Source organism: Emys orbicularis, chromosome 7, assembly GCF_028017835.1.
Source record: "Emys orbicularis isolate rEmyOrb1 chromosome 7, rEmyOrb1.hap1, whole genome shotgun sequence".
NCBI lineage: Eukaryota > Metazoa > Chordata > Testudines > Emydidae > Emys > Emys orbicularis.
Genome location: NC_088689.1, coordinates 122,428,879 through 122,451,170, shown reverse-complemented (window position 1 = coordinate 122,451,170; position 22,292 = coordinate 122,428,879). Strand labels below are relative to the sequence as shown.

The following is a 22,292-nucleotide window of genomic DNA, read 5'->3' as shown; positions in this document are numbered from 1 at the left end:
TCCTGCTGAACAAGTTTTTAAAAAGGGGTCACTATATTGTACCTTCCTTAAAAGAGAATCTCCTCTCTTCCGCGCCCCCCCCCCCCCTCAAATTGGGTCTTCAGTTCAGGGCTGGCTGGTCAGCCTGCTCATTCCTCCTAGCCTCTGGTGGCTTCAGGGAGCCGGTTGAGTGGCCTGCTCTGCTGTTCTGGAGCAGCTCACTATAACTACATGGCTTTTGATGGAGATGGGGGTAGAAACAGCAATGTCATGTTCTCCTTATTAAACCTGCCCATCAGATTTCCAGTGATGAGTACTAATGTTTGAACTAGACTTCATAACAGGACATAAAAGGTGACTAGCTGAATGCTCTAACAAGAGCAAATGATAATGTCAGAATTTGCAAAATATCTGAGGACTTCTTTTTCTTTTCTATTCTTCATAGGGTCTTGTATCATGCTCATCACCATAGAATCTGATCACCTTCCAGTAGTGCATTAAGCAACATGACTACACATCTGTCCTGTGTTTGTTCTCCCATCCTCTCCCCAGAGGGAGAAGTGTGTGCAGCAGAGTGTCTTGGTTTGGTAGTGTGTGGGTGGGGGGGACGGGATGGGCGTTGTTATTTTTTGGTTTTAATATGAATTTCCTGTTGCCATGTGTTTATATCAGAGAAGACAAGATAAAAATGCACCTTGAACTTGGAGAAGAAAGTGACAAAGTTTGTGATGGTCCTTAGTTCTGGGGGGAAGTTAATTCCACAGTCTTGGACCACCCCCACAGAAAAGTCTGCCTCCCTTCCTATTGCCAATTATGTCCTTTGATCACCACCATGCTAGGGTCATAGATTCTAAGGCTGGAAGGGATCATTGTAGTCATCTAGTCTGTATAACATAAGCCATAGACCTTCTCCAAAAGAATTCCTAGAGCAGATCTTTTAGAAAAACTTCCCATCTTGATTTAAAAATTGTCCGTGATGGAGAGTCCACCACTACCCTTGGTAAATTGTTCCAATTAATTACTCTCACTCGCTAAAAATTTACACCTTATTTCCAGTCTTAATTTGTCTAGCTTCAGCTTCCAGCCATTGGAGAGCCCATTATTAAATATTTGTTCCCCCCGTAGTACTTCTAGACAGTAATCAAGTCACCCCTTAACACTCTCTTTGTTTGCTAAATGGATTGAGCTCCTTGAGTCTATCATTATAAGGCATATTTTCTATTCCTCTGATTATTCTCTTGCCTCTTCTCTGAAACTTTTTCAGTTTGTCAACACCCTTCTTGAATTGTAGACACCAGAACTTTGCACAATATTCCAGCAGTGGTCGCATCAGTTCCAAGACAAAGGTAAAACAACCTCTCCACCCCTACTTGAGGTTCCCCTGTTTATGTATCCCAGGATCGCATTAGCTCTTTTGCCATAGTGTCACACTGGGAGTAGCTGCTTATCCACCACAACTCCCAAATCTTTCTCAGAGTCACTGCTTCCCCATCCTGTAAGTATGGCCTACATTCTTTGTTCCTAGCTGTATACATTTCCATTTAGCCATTTAAAAATGCACATTGTTTGCACCCAGTTTACCAAGTGATCCAAATGACTCTGTATCAGTGACCTGTCCTCTTCATTATTTATCACTCCCCCAATTTTTCATGTCATCTGTGAATTTTATCATTTTATGTGTTCTTCCAGATCATTGCTAAAGGTGTTAAATAGCTTAAGGCCAAGGACCAACCCTCTGGGACCCCACTGGAAACAGACCGACGATGACGATTCCCTTTTTACAGTTACATTTTGAGACCTATCAGTTAGCCAGTTTTTAATCCTTTAAAGTATGCCATGTTAATTTTATATTATTCCAGTATTTTAATCAAAATGTCATGCTGTACCAAGTCAAACACCTTACAGGAAGTGTAAGTATATTATGTCAGCACTATTAACTTTTTCAACCAAACTTGTAAACTAATAAAAAAAAAAATTGGGTTAGTTTGACAAGATCTACTTTCCATAAACCCATGTGGATTTGCATTAATTACATTACCCTCCTTTAATTCTTTATTAATCAAATTCCGTTTCAGCTGCTCCATTATCTTGCTCAGGATCAACATCAGGCTGACGGGCCTATAATTACCCTGGTTGTCTTATTTACCCTTTTTACAAATTGGCACAACATTTGCTTTCTTCCAGTCTTCTGGAACTTCCCCAGTGCTCCAAGACTTATTGAAATTCAACATTAATGATCCAGCGAGCTCCTCAGCCAGCAATTTTAAACTAAAGCCAAGTTTCAAGTCAAATTCCAGGTAGAAACAAAATCATTTAGATAGCATGGACACAAACAACATTAGAACAGCCTAGACAAAGTAAAAGTAGACTGACCAGGGGTTAAACCGCTTAAGGAAATGAACAAAATCAATGGGGAAATGACAAATAATTAGCAAAACAGAACACACTGTCTGTGTTACTGAGAGATTGTATTTTGGAGGGGAAAAAATAATGCTACTGTATAAGATAGGGGAGTTGCATAGCAACTTGAAAAACAAAGATGAAGAAAATTAAAAACATGCCTAAAACCACAGACTATAAGAACACTAGTTTTCAAGTAGCCATAAAACAAGAATTATTTAGCATCTCTAAGAATATTTACAGCTCAGTGAAGGGCTAAATGAAATTGAAAACCACTTCTGAAATTTAGACCAGCAAACTTAGCCTGGAAAAGGCTATTAAAATAGAATCAGAATTTTCCTAGGATAAAATCTTTTAAGTAAGTTTGACCTCAAGGAGAGCATTATTAATTATTATTAATAACAAGAAGACCTGGCTCTCATAACAATTTCTCAAAGTGCTTTACAAAGGAAGTTAATAGATTTATCCCTGTTTTACAGATGGTGAAACTGAAGGATGGGGAGAAAAGACATGCCCAAGGTCACCCAGCAAACCTGTGGAGAGATGATTTGTGGAATGGTTAGAGCATCAGCTCTGGTCCTAACAATACTAAAAACTTGCCTAAAACTATTAACTCCCAATCCACATGCAGGCTGCATCAGTTTCTATAGGAGCTATAAGATCTAATTTGGCTCCTAGTTTACTAAGTGACATATGGGGATAATCTTGGGTATCTAAGGGGGTTGATCTATTTAGTCTTGTCTGTTTTGATTAACAGCAGTAAGAGATTGAAGTCAGAGATATTTTATTTGCTTTTCCTTTTATGATTTTGTTCTGCACATTTTATTATTTCCCATTTATATTTTTTTCAGCTTTTTTCTGGGAGACATGATGTATCTGCTCTTTCACTTCAAATGTTGGCAAGCTAGTCTCAAATGTCGGGCTAGTTATGATGACCATCTACCACCAGGAACTTGCATTGCTTGACCTGGTACATTACCTACCGTACCAGCCTGGGCCAGCAGAATGGAAGCCTTTAGGGGCAGTGGATGTTACATAGCTATCAGTAGATTCTAATGGTTAGAGATGTTGGTTCTAAATTCAACCCCGACACTGACTCACTGGGTAGCCTTGCGCCAATCACTTAAACCGCACTGCACCTCACTTTCCCCATCTGGGAAGGGATAATTTGTACTACTGTAGCACCTAGGAGTGCCTGTCTTGGACCAGGACCCTGTGGTGCTAGGTGCTGTACAAACAGAACAAAAAAGCTGCCACAGCCCCAAGGCGCTTACCATCTAAGAATAAGACAAAAGGCAACAGATGGATGCAGACAGACAGGGGAGTACAAGTAAACAGCGAGACAGTACTGGTCAGCATGATAGGCTGTTCTCAACACACCAGTAGCCTATGTTTTGTCCATTCTTTTGCAGACATCTGGGCAAAGGAAAGTTCTCAGGAGGGATTTGAAGGTGGATATGTGGATCTTTACAGGGAGCCCCACCCAAGGGCGTAGAGAGGAATGGGAGAAGGCTTGAAGGTGCCTGTTTGGAAATTTAACAGGTGGGCAATGGGAGGCCGGCATCCTCGGGGATTGGAGGTGAGCAGCGACAGCCTGATAACAAACGAAAGATGACAGGTCTGGCCAGGACTGACTGTGCAGGGCCTTGAAAGGAAAGAGCAGCAGCTTATGTTTGATGTGCTGGAGAAGGGGGGCATCGGGATTCAAAGAGAGGGCTGACATGGCAAACCCGACCAATGCAGCTTCTAAGGTCTAGCTCTGACCCGGGTTTGGAAAGTCTGAAGATCCCACTAGCCCGTCAGAGCTCACCTGCCAGCTCCTCAATTCCCTTTCTCCAAACTAGGGTGATCCCGCACAGGCCGATACATGGCAATATCGCCAGCATCAGGCAGTGGTGTTTCAGCAGGCACTGCGTCAGAGATGCCTTCGGAACTATAGGCACCCTGACACCCTGCTTTTGTAAAGCTAGAGACCCCTTAGGAAATGTAGCGCGGGCTATGGGGCTTTCAAATTCCTCCCGACTTTGGGGCTCTGCAGAGGCGACACATAACTGTTGATAGTGGCGGGGGAGGGGGAAGGGGTCACAATTTAAAGGCTCTGGTGGTATGCAGCAGGATTCAGGGCAGGGCACAAAACCCTGGCAGAAATCTGGGGGGATGCGTGCCCCCTCACAACTCGCCTCTGGGCGTTTGGTTGGGGCGTACCTCTAGTCTTTTGTACGGTGCAGCCCTAAGGTTGTGTAACTGCCGATTTTTTCTCCCCTAGCCCCAGAACTTCCCAAACCCCAGACATGGGGCTCTGCGGCCAGCAAGCAACTTACATAAAACAAATAGATGCCAAAACTCCCCTGCCTTCTGTGTGAGGCGGTTCGCTCTCCCCAGCCCTAGTGCATCTATTGGAAATGCCTGGGGGAGGGAGTAACCCGAGCGCTGCCTGGTGCAACTGGGGCTAAGCAGCCCAGCCCAAGCCAGGGGCGAGCATTCCATAACCAGCAGCAACCACAGGCTCTGCTGCCTCTGCCCACGTGCTCCCCATCTCAGCCCTGCCCCTCACGTGGAGAGGGATGCACACTGCCAAGCTGAGCACTGCACAGCCACAGAGACAGCAGCATCCCCCGGAATCTGGCCGAACTGGAGCGTCATGCACCGCCCCACAGGTAAACCTCTCCTCCTGCTGCGGCGTTCAGTCAGGCTGCCCCTTTTGCAGAGTTTTGGGGTTCCAGGCAAGAGCAATCGGTTCCCCCTTTTCCGTTTGGGGAGGGAAGGCATTGGTGCTGGGAATGCACATTAATGATTTATTGGGGACAGGTGGTTGTCTTTTGTCTGGAGTGGCAAGCAGAGCAGGAAGAACTAGGATGCCAGTTGAATCTCTGGGTTTCCTGTTGTTCTGGGAATATCCCAGAACTCTTAGCAATGCAAACTGTCCTCAGCCGGTCTCTTCAGGGTTCCCCCTCTGTGCATCATTCTAGATTCAATTAAAACATGGACACAATCCATTTTTTCCCTCATAGGGAAATAAAAGTCACATGTTTGGCAGACGGTAAATCATATCCTCCAGCTGACCTTGCCATATAAGGAAGTGCTATCAAAGATTTAGGAGAATACTATTGACAACATAGTTTAAAAGAGCAGTGGATTCTCTCCACTTCATATAGCACTTGGTATAAACTGTCTTAGTTTCCTAGTCTGGATCATCTTTATTCTCAAAAGCACACGTGCTTTCAGGCAGAAGCTTTGCTGGTATAAATTGTTATAGCTTTGTTGAAATCACTGTCGGTGTCTGACTATTGACACCAGCTGACGATTTCCTCCCCCCCCCCCTTATTTTTTTTAGGGGCATTCTCCAGTATTATGGAAACACGTCTTTCTTAGCTAGTTGTTTTCTTCAAATAGCAAATCCTCTTCTTTATTGCCCTGAGCTAGGATATATTTCAAAATGTTTTATTTTTTTATTTATTTGAATCATTAACGTTCACTGCATAATTATACCACTTGAGTTTGGGTGTTGTAATATATAGTTTCCAAGTTTTCTTTTTACTAACCAGGAGTATACACTAGATCGATACACATTTATTGAAGCAACATACCTTATTAAGGTTCTTAAATTTTACCTTTTTTATGTTAGAAAATGGTAAATGGTGCATTTCTTATTTAATTATTGGTTAGGGACACATAAGGAAAGTGGAAATAACTTTATTAAAACCTGTTTGTGTTTAAAACTGATTTATTAAACCATATTAAACCAAGGAAGTATGAACGATAGTTATCAATTGAACTGATTATTTCTGGTCAGCAGCTCTTTTGAGGTTTTAGAACTAGGAGATCTCATCCTTTCACACCTACTTTTTATTCATAGATCAGAAGAGCAAAATGAGCTTTCCTGTTTTTTCAACTCCTTATTGGTTTCTCAACTTTGAATTAACTAGTCATGGAACTGAAGTGGTTGAATAAACTGAAACAAAGGAAATATTCTATCTGCACCTGCAGAAAAGGCTACTTCTGTCAGAAGCTGGTATAGCACTTCAACAAGCTCTGGTTCCAGGTGCCAAGTCAGTTACTTTTACCAGTTCAGTAGTTTGAATTTCTTTAAAGCTTTGGCAGCAAACCTACTGATCGAACATTATTATTTTATTTAAATTTAAAAGATTTTAGTAGATTATTATAGTAAATCTAAGCCTTAATATCGGTTGACATTATTTTCAAATAGGTTTATTTTTTAAAAAGAAAAATATATTTAAATAAAATCTGATTAAAATGAAAATTCAATTTTTAAAAAAATCATTTGTTTTTACCCATCCTGGCTTGATTCAAAGTCCACGGGGGTCAATAAACTCCCATTGATTTCTCAGGACTGTGCATCAGGTTCTCAACATAGAACATTATATATGACATTCCATTTTCATCTATGAAAATGATTTTCTTTATATTACTAGCCTTGCTATCCTGACTTCAGGACATACCTATCATAGGCAGATGAGTACGTAAGAGTTCTCAGCTCTTCAGTAACACTGCAAAGAAGGTAACAGGTAAAAGAGAAGCTATTGTCAACTTGTGTTTTCTCTTGCTTTCCTCGGTCACCTGTTGCCTCATACTAAATACCTCATGTCTGGAAATGTTTCAGTGCAAGGGTCCTCAGAGTTTTGACCCGCCTGAAGTACACAGGGACTGAGAATGTAACACTGTCTGATCCAAAGTTCACTGAAGTCGATGCGAGTCTTTTCATTGCTTTCAAAGAGGTTTGGATCGGATCCTTTGTCGAGCAACCTCTCATTTCCTCTGGCTGTTGAGTTCTGCTGAAAGCACAGGATCAGCCATTTGAAGACCACATGGTCCCTTTTGGTACTGTGGACTTTTAATATATATGGGTTCCAACTGCAAAATTTGGCCCAGAAAGTCTCAGTAGAATCCAGCTTCTCCTTTACGTCTATGATTCTATTTTTAGACTTTGGCTGATGCAAAGAAACCGTTTGAGTTTTGCTCCTGTGGTTTATGTGAACACAGATACTTGGGAAAGTGTCTCAGTGGGTGTACAGTTATGAAATCAGACCTGGTGAATGTTGCAGGGAGATGTTGCCAATGCCTGAGATGCATCACTGAGGCTGACTGCCAAAACCATCCCGAAGTGTCTGATTGAGTTAGATTGTCAAGTGCTCAGCTCGTCCCATTGTAGCATTTAGGGCCAGATTTTCAAACGGATTCAGCCCCAAACGTGCAGAGCCATTCTGCCAATCCAGACCTTACTTTGGTGACTAAATGGAGGGGAGGAGGGAAGGGCTTGTTTGGAGCTGTTTGGAAAATCTGGCCCCGATTGTGGTTATAAAATGGCCCTAGTTACTATAAGGAAGGAATAAGAGTGTGGGACATGTGAAATAGAGATGGCCCCAGAATTGGAATCATACATGCAAACCAGCCACCGCCGTATCCAATCTCTGCTCCCCTCATACCTCCGGGGTTCAGAAAAAATGGGCCCTGTGGCCAGTCATCCCTGGCTTTGTCTTTGCAAAACCCAAACTATCCCTGGCATCTGTTAGCTTGGTGCACAATCATCTCTTTGCCTTCTTCAGCATGGGTCCCTATGTACGGTACAACCTCTCTGAGTTCATCCTTACGGTCCCCACCCATCGCACATATCAGTTCCCACTTCTGCCATGCGGACTACTAAATCCCTATTTGTCTGTCCCATTTCCCCTATCATCCATCTGTTCTGAGACTCTGAGCTCCTTCAGGAACCCTTCTTTGTCTGGGAAGTGTGTGGCACGTGGTGCATGCCAGCATACACAAATGATGATGGTGGTCTCTCTATAAATCATGTATTAAACAAGGCACTGCCCTTTAAAATAGAGTATTGTGGTAAAATTCCTGAATTTAAACGATGCACATGAAATAAAAAAGTTATTGAACATAATTACTCACAAATAATAATGATTCCCTAAGTGATTGTGTGTAATTAATTAAGTTGCTTTTCTCTTCTCAGGATCCCCCATCCACTCCTCTTTCCCCTTCCTTTCCCCAGCTGTAGATCCTCACCTTGCAAAAATTTAAGAACATAACTATCTTAAGGCAAGTTCTGATGCCTGATATGCCAGATTATCACTAATAGGCATTTATTTGACAATATTTTCCCATTTCTCTTGAAGACAAGATCTCCCCCCGACCGCTACACTTAGCACTTCCCAGAACCCCCCCTCCTCTGTTTACTTGCCCAGCCTGCAAACTCTTCACCTCTTTCTACTTCACCCTCCTTCCCCTTCAATCCAGCTTCATTGTGTAACAATAAAACTGATTCACCAGGAGTTAGATAATACCCTTGGATTCCTGTTTTATTTCATATAGTAGACAGGGTCCATCTGAGCCTATAACTCAAGCCTCCCAGTGGATGCTATACAGGTCTGATCTTGCAAAGATTTAATCTTACCCACATTCTTGTGTTTTTGCTGGATCAAGCCTTCACTTGTAAGTACATAAGAACGGCCATACTGGGTCAGACAAAAGGTCCATCTAGCCCAGGATCCTGTCTTCCGACAGTGGCCAATGCCAGGTGTCCCAGAGGGAATGAACAGAACAGTTAATCATCAAGTGATCCATCCCCTGTTGCCCATTCCCAGCTTCTGGCAAACAGAGGCTAGGCACACCATCCCTGCCTATTCTGGCTAATAGCCATTGATGGATCTATCCTTCATGAATTTTTCTAGTTCTTTTTTGAACCCTGTTATAGTCTTGACCTTTATGACATGCTCTGGCAAGGAGTTCCACAGGTTGACTGTGCATTGTGTGAAAAAATACTCCCTTTTGTTTGTTTTAAACCTGCTGTCTATTAATTGTATTTGGTGGCCCCTAGTTCTTATGTTATGAGAAGGAGTAAATAACACTTCCTTATTTACTTTCTCCACACCATTCATGATTTTATAGACCTCTATCATATCCCCCCTTAGTCGTCTCTTTTCCAAGCTGAAAAGTCCCAGTCTTATTAATCTGTCCTCATATGGCAGCCGTTCCGTACCCCTAATCATTGTAGTTGCCCTTTTCTGAACCTTTTCTAAGTCCAATATATCCTTTTTGAGATGGGGTGACCACAGTTGTATGCAGTATTCAAGATGTGGGCGTACCACAGATATATAAAGGCAATATGATATCTTATTATCTATCCCTTCCTTAATGATTCCCAGCATTCTGTTCTCTTTTTTGACTGCCGCTGCACATTGAGTGGATGTTTTCAGAGAACTATCCGCAATGACGCCAAGATCTCTCTCTTGAGTGGTAATAGGTAATTTAGATCCCCTCATTTTATATGTATAGTCATTGACTCTGCACTGGAGGTGAGTGTAGGGGAAGAAGGTTGACTTGGGTCTTTCACCTTTTATCTTTCCACTCAGTGGGCAGCTGCCAGCAGCTCCAAGTAGCTTCTGCCTGCCTTGTGATTGTGGATCCTTTTCGGCTTTGGACCTGGGAGTGTTCTCCAACTTCTGGCGAGTCAGTTTCTCCCTCCCACACACACACACATTGAAATTATGTTGCTAGATTGGCTGGGGAGGGTGCAGAATGGTAGAAAGAGGGGAATGGGGTGAAGAGAAGGAAGACCGGTGTCGAAAGGAGATTGTGGGGGGATCTGCTGTCTTCAAGAGAAACTTAGGGAAGAAAAAAGAAAATGGAGTCAAATATGTGTGGTGAACACTGAAAAGGAGGGAGTTATTATTATTTGTATTGTGATAGTGCCTAGAAGCCTCAACCAGTTTGGAGTCTCTTTGTGCTTGGTGTTATACAACCAAGCAATCAAAAAATGGCAGGTCCTTCCCCAAAGCAACGAAGGAGGGGAGTGGCTGCTTCAATGTTTTCTTATCACTTACCTAGATTATGCAGAATAGAAATACTATGCTGAACTTTTAAAATTATATGTAGCCTTTGATAGGGAGCTAGCCTTTGATAGGGAGCTAGCCATGAATTGTGTCCTGATTGGACTTGTCTGGGACTTGCATAAACTAAAGCAATTCTGACCTCTGCTGTTGGGCCCAGGTATCATTAATAAGTGCAGCACTTCCTGGGGGGATTGTGTAATGCTTATGGACTTGATGTTGGCACGTAGCTCTCACCATCTCTCTCCATTTCACAATTCCTGGCACCTGAGGTTGGTGTTATAATAAAGGTGGGGTTGAGTTACAAAATCTCTTTTGATTGGCAGGCAAATGTTCTGGAGAATTAACTGAATCTGCGTCTGTTACTCAAACTAAAATCATAGACTGGAGGCAAACCCTTTTCTTTTCCTGCATTGTCAATAAAACCTTTGCTTGTTAAGAGTGAATAAGAAATGCTCTGCAAAAGATAGATCAGAGCGTCTTTTCTTCTTCCCTTGCAATACAAGAACATAATTTAATTCCATTAAATTAAAAGCTGGCAAATTCAAAACTAATATGAGGAAATAGACTGTCGCCAAACATGTAATTGGACCAGGGAACTCATGCCCACCAGAAGTTGTTGGGGCTGAGAATTTAGTAAGATTCAAAAAGGGATTAGACATTTCTGTGGATATGCAGAGTTATCATAATTAATGATAAACATTTTTGCAAGGGATATTAAACCTCATGCTTCAGGGCTTAAGCCAATTTCTACGTATTAGAGATCAGGATGAGATCTAATGTGGGGTCAGATTATCCACATCTGCCTACTGTGACAGCTACAGAACAGATCACCCTCGGCAGCGGAGAATTAGCAACTGGGCCAATGAGGCCTGTGCCCGGGGCCCCGGTCAATTGGGGGGGCCCTGGAAAAATGGCACCCCCATGCCCCGACCTGCTCCGCCCGCCCGGTGCTCCTGCTGGGGAGTGAGGTCAGTGCGCAGGGGCTTGCCTATGAGCTGTTCGTATGAACGCTCTTCAGTCATCGGGGGAGATGGAATCCTGCTGCCAGGTCATTCTGTGACCAGCTCGCCGGCTGTTGCACCTTGTCCTCATCCTCGGCTCAGGCACAGTTTGTAAGTCAGTAGGTGGAGGCATGTAGTTGCAGTTCCATTACAGACCTCCCTGTTGAGGAGACCACTCCCCACCCAAGAGTACTACGTGTGGGTGGGTGTGGCCATCCATCCCGGACTCCCTGCAGGTTGTGGTGCTGATCAGGCCCTCGGGAGCCAAGGCTGTGGCTCTTTGGTCCTTTTTGCTGCTGTGATGTTCTTTAGCAGCTTTTCTATCACAGAGAGACTAAAACATTGCCCTTCAGAAAACCGCTCCACCCCCTCCTTGTGTTAAAATGGCTTGATTTGTCCTGCCCTGAAATTGCTGTCATCAGATCCTTTCACAGCATAACATGCGTTTTGACAAATGGAGATTGGAAGAATTCTGCTAACGTGAATCAATTGTTATACTGGATCGTACTGCTGCTGTTATGGAGCGTTCCATGCTCCCCACCTCATATCCCCTGTCATTTGATTTTCACTGTACGGTGCTAGAAGCCGACAGTGAGAACCTGTGCAAAAAAGGCAGCATGAATGTCACGTGCCAAGACTTTGCAACTGGGCGCCTTGAGTAGGCTGACCAGACAGCAAGTGTGAAAAATCAGGACAGGGGTGGGGGGTAATAGGAGCCTTATAAGAAAAAGAAAAATATCGGGACTGTCCATATAAAATCGGGACATCTGGTCACCCTAGCCTTGAGTGAGCTGCTATTGGAAACGCTCTGTGCAGTGTGATGTGTGTGTCACTGCTTCTCTCTACCTGAAGAAATGTCGCTGCAAGCGTCTTATCTGATAGTGGCTGGTTCCATAGGCCCCGACTTTTACTTTTCCCTGGGGGTGCTCTGCTCCATCCCAAGGCCCCGCCCCCACTCTGCCCCTTCTCCTAAGGCCCTGCCCTCACTCTGCCTCTTTCTGACCCCTCCCTTAGGTCCCCGCTCGCTGATCTCCGCCCTCCCCCAAGCTCCTCCCCGAGTTGCCGAACAGCTGTGACTATTTTTTTTTCTGTGGGTGCTCCAGCCCCGGAGCACCCACAGAGTCGCCGCCCATGGCTGGTTCATGAAAAAGATCTGGGAGTGTTTCTTTGTCTCCTTGAAAGCCCGAGCTCCATTCTGAGCAGCAAGGTCTACACAGCTATTGTTAGTGCGTTCGCACGAGACTGCACAAGTCAGTGGAACCTGGCCTGGGAGGCTCACTCCCAGATGTAGTGCAGCTACTCTCCTTGATCATGTAGAGAGGTTTGAGAGTCTGCTCCTGTCACTAACCTACCAGAAGCGGTTCTTTAGCTCAAGTGCTTTGAAAATCAGAACCGCCACGTTCAGTCCCTGCTGATGACTTACTGCTACAGATAGAAGTCCTAATACTGCAGTGCTTAATAGCGCAGTTGCCTTAACTCAAGTGTTTTTGAAGCAGAAGGTGCTGATTTCTGTGCCTGTAGCTGAATATGGTATAGTTCAGTGACAGCAGAGTGGGGCAAGAAACGGTTTTCCCAAACGGTTTTCCCAACCTGTGAAAATGTTTGAGATTTCAGAAGTTTTTCCCGTTCATCAGTGAGACAAACCAAAGACCTTTCAAAAATTTTCACAGAATCCAACGCAGAGAAAGGGCGACCCCAGAGAAGCCAACAGCCCAGTGCTTAAGGCTGTCATGTGCTATGGGAGTGTGGGGGGAGGACACCCAGGTCAAAGTCCCTAATTTGGAGCAGGGACTTGAACCTGGTTCTCCCCCATCCCACGAGAGTGCCCTGAGCACCAAGGTGTAGAGTCAGTCTCTCCTCTCCAAAAAAAAAAAAACCTGCTTTGTCAAAAATTCTTGACCCTCGCTAATGAACAGTTTGAACCATGGACCAGTGCCAGCATGTTCATTTTAAACACCCAGGTGCTCTAAGACAAACTTTGTCTGACTGGTGGAACGTGTAATACTGTTTGCGTGCATACCACTGCCCTGTACCAGACAGAATGTCGTGTGTGTGTGTGTGCGCGCGCGCAAGAGAGAGCGACAACTCCATCTTGGCAGACACACAGGGATTGAACCAGGACCGCTGGAGCTAGAATCATAAACTGAAAAGCCGAGGTTTCCTTGCTGGGGCTATAACCGACTCTGCCCCCGTAAATCAGGCACAGAAAGGATCCTGTAACACACTCACCAGTGGTTTATGTGCACATCAAATGCCCTTTAGTGGCTGTTTCTACAGTTAATGGAGATTTTCCTTCAAGTCAGGTGAGAGGGGCCTGCATGTTTTGGAGCAGAAGGTCTTGACATCTACAAGAGCAAGTTGAAAAATTCTATGTATTTTCGATGAATATTTTCAATAAAAATGTCTGGATTTTTTTTTTTTTTTTTTACTTAGTTTGGATTTTTTATGGAATTGTTTTATTTTGTTTTCATTTTGTCAAAAAAACAAAATTTGGTTTCCAGGTTTCAAAACCAGAAAAGTTTTAATTTTGCCCCCCCACTTCTCTCCCCCACCCCCCCATTTTCCACTGGACAACCATTAAACCCTAAGCAGTCACAAAATCACTGGACCAGGTACTGCCACATTCAGTTTGAAAAGTACTTCCTTTTTTGTTTTCTCTTTCAGAAACACCAATGGGGCTCATTGCTGAGAACCTTAGGAAAGCCAGAGAAATAGCACACAGTGACTCGCGTGTTCCCGAACAGCTAAAGCATTATTTACAGAAAGCTCTGGAGGTTGCTGTTGGACTGGACCCTTACCTGGACGCAATGGCAACTGCAAAGAAGTAATGAGATTTATTTGTTACCTTGTGCATTTGTCTCATGGTCTGATCCCTAAAGCCGTAGATTTTAAGGGCCTAAGGGATCCATAATCTCAGGGCTGCCCCAAGACTGTGGAATAAACTCCTGCAGGAACAACCACCTCACCTCCTTCCACTGTAAAGTGCAAGGCACATTTCTTTAACCTTGCCTTCTCTAACACAAACACAAAGCAATGTACCTGTGTGGGGTGGGGGGCGTGTGTGCAAACACACACACATTGCTACATGTTTGTTATACATTATATATTTAAAATATAATAATAAAAAAATCCAAACCAAAACTGCACTGGGGAGAGGATGAGAAAACAAACATTATCCGGATCGGCGGGTAGTGATCGATCTATCGGGGATGTCTAGTGTAGACGCGATAAATCGATCCCCGATCGCTCTGCCATCGACTCCGGAACTCCACCACGGCAAGAGGCGGAAGCGGAGTCAACAGGGGAGTGGCGGCCATCGATCCCGCGCCGCAAGGACGCGAAGTAAGTGATTCTATGTCGATCTAAGATAAGTCAACTTCAGCTATGCTATTCTCGTAGCTGAAGTTGCGTATCTTAAATCGATTCCCCCCCCCCACACACACAGTGTAGACCAGGCCAAGACAGATGTTAGTCATGTTCCTTAATGCACCAGTGGTAGACGCTCAGATACTGTGGTGATTAACATGGTATAACAACCTGAATAGAAGAGACCTTGTGTATAACACAAGCCATAGAATGTGATCCAGTTACCAATATTGAGCCCCAGGACTTGTATTTGACTAAAGCATATCTTTCAGAAAGGCATCCAGTCTTGATTTGAAGACTTCAAGAGATGGTGAATCCACCGCTCCCCTTGGTAGATTCACCATATGCGTACCATTTAACAGTTGTCTTCTCTTTTAGAACTCGTTAAAAACCCACAGTGCAATGGTTTTTTGGACTGGTTTTAGGAGAGCCAAGAAAGAAGGGGCTTGATTCTTCTCTGTTCCTGGAAAACCAGGGAGTTTGTCTGAGGAAGGACTTGGCAAAACAATTGGTTAATAGCTGAGGCCCCAATTCTGCCGTGACCTTCACATGGACTTCACTGGGGCTCTGTCCAGGCACAGGGATCCCCCCATGTGGAGCTCATTGCAGGATCAAGACCTCAGAAAGAATGTCAGGATTTAACCACTAATAATAAGAACAAGCTGTGTTTTTAACAGTCTGCAACATTGGAGATCCTGCTCGAATGCAGCCATTGGTTTTTTTAAACACTGTTCTCTATTTGCTTCTTCTAGTTAGGAGTAAACACAGATGAACTTTCTATATAAAACATATTAGGAGCCTGAGGATTCAGCCCAGCAATAATTGCCTTTGTATGCAGTAGAGCTTTTATCTCAAAAGTGCTCTACAAATATTAATTATGCTGCTAACTAAATTATTTTAGTAACTAAACTAATTAATTAAACTAATTTTAGGTATCATTAATTCAGAAGTCCAGTTGATACCCTCATTATTCCTCTTTGAGCTGCAGCATATTACCTGGGTGTGTAGGGTCTGCTAAATAGTTCCCATCTATCAGCATAAATTCTGATCTGTGGAAAAAGCCAGTTCTTTCTGAAATTGACAATGTGTAAACTGTTCCAGTCTGTGGATTACGGGAACGCTGAGCATTAGTTCTGTTGCTGAAATAATAGCTGATAGTTGTTTGACTTGCGCTAGCTGTATGATAATAGCTATACATTATCTTATTAAAGTTGTTAAAGCATTTGTGAGGGGCAGAAAAGAGGTTATAGGAAATGTTCAGCTCGTCAAGGCTTGGATTATCTGAGTGTGTCTGATATGGGTTATGAATTCTTTCTCATTTTACTGAAGGTTGGCGGGGGGAGGAGAGTAAAAATAGCTTCCGTGGCTTAAAATTCTGGCCTGCAGAAGCGTCACGAGCCTCCTGGGATTGACAGCGGTGGCGGCTATTCTCTTCGGATGGGGGAATCTCGCCTGCCTGGTGGCTCTTGCCTCCTTTGGTATCCCATGCTGTCTTCTTTCCAAAGCAGAGCCTCACTACTCCCGGGGTCCCAGCACTCGGCTGCCAGCCCAAGCCTGAATCTTTACATAGCAGTTTTACAGCCCTGTAGCCTGAGCCCCACAAGCCCAAATCATCTGACACAGGCCAGGGTGTTTAGTTGCCGTGGAGACATACCCTTATTTAGCCCTGTTTGATTGGCATACACTGTATGCTAGTTAGGCTCTGTGGAATAATGCCTGGCGACTCCCAAGATTATCTTCAGGGAGTTTCCTGATGTCCAGTGGGTTCTTCCCGGGTTACAGGGCGGAGGTTAAATGAGCTCCATCTCCAAGGAATTGAGTCTTCTGAAGGCAGTAGCTCCGTTTTGGAGTTGCCAGCCCAGAAGAGCAGTGTTCCATGGAGGTCACAGAGATAATATACCAAGAACAGCTGGGGAGGTGCCACACATCAGCTCTCAATGAAGGATCTCCTTTTCTTTACAGCTGTTCTGTTTTATATAAATCATGACCACAGCCCACCTGATGCCTGGGGAGTTTTTGCTATCCTAGAGCTAGATTGACACTGCATTCTGTGACTTGTGGAGCATAGGAGGCTCTGGAACTTACCGCAGCAGAGCAGTCTATTCTTTTTTCTTCTTGTGATGCTACTTGCCTGCTACAGAGCCCTCTGGGGACCCTTGTCGTTCAGGGTACCAGTTGTTCTTCCGGGCCCCAATGTTCTTGCATATCATTCCATTATTTGCCGGCATGCCCTGTCTCATGTCATTGTGTATGTGTGTGTGGAGGGGGAGGGGAGGGGAGGGATTTGCAGATTTTGTACAAGACAATAACACTCAGCTGATTGTTTCCTTTTTAGAACAGACTCACTTGAAGGCTGGCAACCGAACGTCGCAGGAGTTGAAACGAAAGTTAAGCCTCATAAAGAATGCGCCTCTGGCTATCTAAAAGGCAAGTCCATCAGTCCGAGTCATATTAAATGCTACAAACTTTGAATGCCAGATACCAGTAAGACCATGATGCTCATCCCACTATATCCCATGCACCCGGAGAGAAGGTTTGATGGGTGTAGGCAGACAATGTGAAAGTGTTTGGGACAAAAAGGATTTAAATGAGAGGTTTTTCTATGGTTGGATTCTTCTTCATTTTTCTTGAAAATCTAATTTTCAAACCTGCTCTGCCTCTTTCACAAACAATAAAGAGATCAGATTAATGGGGTGAAGGGCAATTTTTTAATTAAAAATGGCAGGTTGGCAGAGGTTGTATAAGTGTGCTTGCAGTGGGGCAAGTATTGGTCCTTTCCAAACTAACGACACTTGGGGTTGTGTTCACGTGCAAAGCTATTGCACTAAATCTATTCCTGGACTCATTCTTCCCAAATGTTGCCATCTTTTCCGTGATACATCATTGCAGTGAAGCACTCTTGTAATGTATTACACTAATACATTGTTCAAAGGACAGCGCTGATGATAAATTTCTTAAATGATGGTGCTGTCTAGGGATAATGACTCTAAGAGCAAATGCAAGGTAATGTGATTTTTTTTAACCTGGTCCCAGAAAGAATACAGGAGACATCTTAAAGCCATTTTCTTCTGGGGGGAATGTTAAAATATGCAATATTTCAAGCACTATTTAACAAGCACTTAAACAATACCAGCATTGATGATAAAGATTCTACACTTAAAACCAGTACCTTTATTCTGTTGTCGTTAGCAGCATTTTAGAGGAGATGCTGTCATATTCTGTTGTTAAACTCCTATTCTAAAGTGTTTTAAGATGTGATTTAAAAAAAAAAGATGATCACTTAGAAGTTAGATTTAATTTTCATTGTGAACAATGTACAGTGTATTGTCTTTAATATGGTTATTTTTAACAGTTTGTTCTATTCTTTGAATAGGCCAAGTTCTCAGGATGTTTGTTCATATGATTGGAGCCAAGAGGATTTTATTAATTGGCAGGCTTAAAGGTTACAGTATCCTTGCTATGGTGGAGGCATTGCCAGATGATGGAAAAATAACTGCATGTGCAGTAGAGCCATATCTTGGAGTGAAAAGCCAGGAAGCGTCTGATTACTCATCTCATGTTAAACAGATAAGTGTGAAAGTGGGACCAATAGCAGACACTTTGGAGGTAAACTCACTTATTATTTGTTTATTAATTAATAATAATAATTCATTATTTGTATTATTGTAGCATCTAGGAGCCCCAGTCATGGACCAGGATCCCGTTTAACATGAGATGCTGTACAAACACAGAACAAAAAGACATTTCCTGCCCAAAGTGGTTACAATCTTAAGGAAGGGGACATTCGTTTTAGAGCTGGTTGTGGTATTGTTTGCAAATAGATTTAGTCCTATTTCCTGTCCACAGGTTGTTTGCTGATTTATCCTGATTTCTTTGTCATTTGCAAATATGCAAAAAAATGTTCAGTGCGTGGATTGTTCATGAACTGTTCATTTCAACTATTTAGTTGGGGCTATTTGTTATTCCTGGTGTGTGACTGGACCGCTAAATCACATGGTATTGTTTCTGTTTCCTATCTAGAAGCGTTGAAACTTTTTAATCAAGAGAACAATTCATCTCTAAATTCAGTGGACTTTGGATCACACCCATAGAAGTCAGTTGAAGCTTTTCCACTAACTTCAATGGGCTTTGGATCAGAGCCTATAATTCCCAAAGCAACACATGGGCAAAGTATACACGTGGCCCTCTGTGACTGACCCCACAGAGACTAGCCATCTGGTACAATTTATAAAAGATGGACCAAGTTCTGTAGCTGAAGTGGTAGAGGTCTTCGCTTTGGTGATACTCTCTAGATATCTTTCTACTGATGACACAATCAGGGAATCAGGACATAAGTTTTCCACTTCCAAAGCATTATCTAGCATGGTAGCTAGATTTGGTTTGTCTTGTCCATTGGCTGGTCCCATGGGAGAGTAAAGCCTACCACTGATACCTGCTAATGGAGGCACTCCTTTATCTGAAGTGTTAGCTACCCAAACATTTGATTCTGAAGGTTGAGGGTTCTATTTCTGCTGATAACCCATGATAGGCATCATTAAGTAAGGGACATTTCTAGTACTAATGCCAATCAATTTGAGACTGACAATGACGTCAGTTTAAAGTGTGGGCTCAGCTGTAACATTATTTGTATTAGCAGGGATTGTATTCGTTTCTAAAATTGAATGGCCAGGAGCTTTTTGACCTCTGGCTTTTGTGACCTATGCATTTGATAGGAAAGAAACAAAGAGCTTTGGCATGCATCCTGAACACGAAATGATACAGATCACCTGCAAGGAGTGGTGTTTAAAATCCTTGCTCCCTGCAGTGAGTGTGAAAATAATTGAATTGCTGTTGCTCTCTAGTGCTCATTCTGTGCAACTGACTTACTGTGACTGAATTAAAATATGTAGAGGCAGGCGGGGTACCTGCTGTGAAGAGATTAAAGAAGGGACCAGAATGGGAGCGAAGGCACGAAAATTAAATCCTTGAAACATAATGCTGCAATTGATTTTATATCTTCCTGTTGCTTCTTATCAGCAACCACCAAAAGAACATTCCAAGCACAATCCTGCAAAGAGGCTCAATGCCTTGAACTCCCATTTAAGCTAGTGGGAGTCGAAGGTGTTCGGTATTTGGTTGGAGGCGCTTATTGCCTCATGGCTGTGGATTCCTTGTTATGAAACAATTGAAGAATTACTGTATCAGCGCTTGACCCTGCACCACTGAAGTCAATGGACAATTTGTCATTGGCTTCAACAGGAGTAGGATCACTCTCTTAGGAGATGGGAATTTTGTTAGAGTAACTAAAACCTGTAGAACTCATTGCCAGGAGATGTTGTGAAGGTCAAAACAATACTGGCTTCAAAAAAGAATTAGATAAGATCATGGGGGATAGCTCCATCAATGGCTATTAGCCAAAATGGTCAGGGATGCAGCACCATGCTCTGGTGTCCCTAAGCCTCTGACTACCAAGTGCTCTGACTGGATGACAGGAGATGGATCATATTATAATTGCCCTGGTCTGTTAATTTCCTCTGAAGCACCTGGCATTTGCCACTGTCGGCAGACAGGATACTGGGCTGGATGGACCATTGGTCCGACACAGTATGGCGGTTCTTATGTTCTTTTGTACATGGGAAAAAAACTGTTTAAGGTACAGCAATAATGACAGTAACATTTTTCATGGAAAAGATATTACATTTTATAAAGAACAGGGGGTGGGTTTAGGTGCACAATTCCCTTTGAAATTGACGAGTTGTGCTTCTAACCTCCATTGGGCAGCTGTGAAAATCCCAGTGACATTTTTAGGTAAACCTGTGAAAATGAGAGCTGAAAATGTCTGTGTGCAGCTCGAGTTGATTTCTTAGAGCCAAAAGATGTTTTTAGTTATGTTCTTCTATTGAAGTGGTCAGATATCTGTGTACCTTACACAGGTGCTCAATGAGACGTGTGTTAGCCTCTTCCTTCTAACCTTAGAGCTAGAAATCGTTGTGGTGAACCGGTGCTCTGAGGTAGTATGGAAAATCCACTGTCTTAGGTGCCTGATCGGTGTGTCGTGCTCAGGGTCTAACTGACCACCAGGAATTTTCCTGTGGGTCAGATGGGCTGACAACACTGGGAGTTTTCTGTTTCCCTCTGGAGAATGGAGCATGGGTTGCCTGGTAGGATCATCAGGACATATGTCACCTAATCAGTTCCCTTCTGGTGACATTGGTGCCTAAATCTCTCTCCTATCCTCTGCCGGTGGTGCACAATAGATGAGTCTCCTGAGAGCTAAAATGCTTTAGTTTAGCAAGTCATTGGGCTCAGCATAGGATTCTCTGGGTGAAATTTAATGTCTTGATATGTGGGAGGTCAGACTAGATGATGTAATGGTCCCTTCTGGTCTTAAACTTATGAAGAGATGAAAGCTCAGCCCAAATGCTCTCTTCCATGGCAGAACCCCAATAAATTAGTTCTCTTCACAGATGCTCCACGGGGTTATGGGAGACAGAATCGTCCTGACCCCCAAGTCATAGAGTGGCAACAAAAACTCTCCTTGAGTGTTACTGTGGCCCGTAATCTGCAACAGTCTCCACAGGAACTGTGCCCACAGCTATTCAGTAAATTTGATCCATATAGGTCATATCTACTGGACATGCTTCCACAGCTTTCCTAATTCACTCCATCCCCAGAGCCCTCTCTACTGCCGTGATGGAACGTCCATGAAGCATAGCAGCAGAGCACAGAGGATACATATATCCCCCCATGCAGGCTTCCTAAAGCCTCTCCCTCTAGTTACTTAGATATATAAACGTAGCAAGTTTCTTAGTCCCTTTGTCAAAGATTACCTGCTCTGCACATCCTATTGCATGGCTTTGTTTTGTTTAGCACTGCAGGTAGAAATCAACTCTGTGAACACTGCATGCCACCAACACTGGGAAGATACATCATGCATGCCAAAATCATCTTTAATAGGACTGCCTGGCATATTTTCTGAGCACTATGTATTCCATCCATGCCTCAGAACGCTACCAGGTTGAACGGTATTTAGATTAGCATAGTACTCCCATTGAAGTTAATGGGTGTACTCATATGCTTAGAGTTGAGCACATGCTTAAGTGCTTTGCTGGAGCGGGGCCTGAGATAGACATGCCGCTTATAGTGAAAAGCTGCATGTTTGTTAATGCATTTGGACAACTTCTCCTCACCTGCAACACTTTATGTGCAGTGCAGTAAAATCTTTCCTAGAAATGTAGCTACCACTTCTGAAGGGATTCACCGGGTGTGTAGGGACCTACCTCCTGCCGGTAGCTGACATATACAAATCCGTCCACGGAAGAGGCATACTGTATAATAATAATGCAATAGCCTTTTCACATTTGAATACTTGGTTCAAATCTGCTTTAGGTGCAAGTGAAAATAGGCAGCAAAGGGCAGTGGTAGCCTAGCATGAGGTGTTCTTAATCCACTTGCTTGCATGAAAAACCAATCTCTTGGGTCCCGGATTTGGTACAGATGAATGACCAAAAATACATTTCTTTCTGAGTGAGGGAAAAAAAAGAGGCATGTTGCATACATCTATGCACAATGACGTCAATAATTTTAAACTCTTTTGAAATAAGCATGGAAGCTTCCCTTTTCTGTGTTCAGACTTCTGATGCTCACATTGACACTTCAGAGTCATTTCCAAACAAAGCCCTTTCAAAAAATACTCTGATGTGTGGTGTTCTTT

The 22,292-nt window shown here is 43.3% G+C and overlaps 1 protein-coding gene across 1 annotated transcript in view; it reads left to right on the top strand.

Moving 5' to 3' along the window:
- The first annotated feature begins 5,020 nt into the window (after positions 1 to 5,020).
- LOC135881610 (uncharacterized) overlaps positions 5,021 to 22,292 on the top strand; it is a 48,180-nt gene continuing 30,908 nt past the window's right edge. The window contains exons 1-4 of the mRNA XM_065408267.1: positions 5,021 to 5,036; positions 13,871 to 14,057; positions 16,935 to 17,026; positions 17,973 to 18,205. Coding sequence (XP_065264339.1) covers positions 5,021 to 5,036; positions 13,871 to 14,057; positions 16,935 to 17,026; positions 17,973 to 18,205 — 528 coding nt within the window. The remainder of the gene's footprint in view (positions 5,037 to 13,870; positions 14,058 to 16,934; positions 17,027 to 17,972; positions 18,206 to 22,292) is intronic.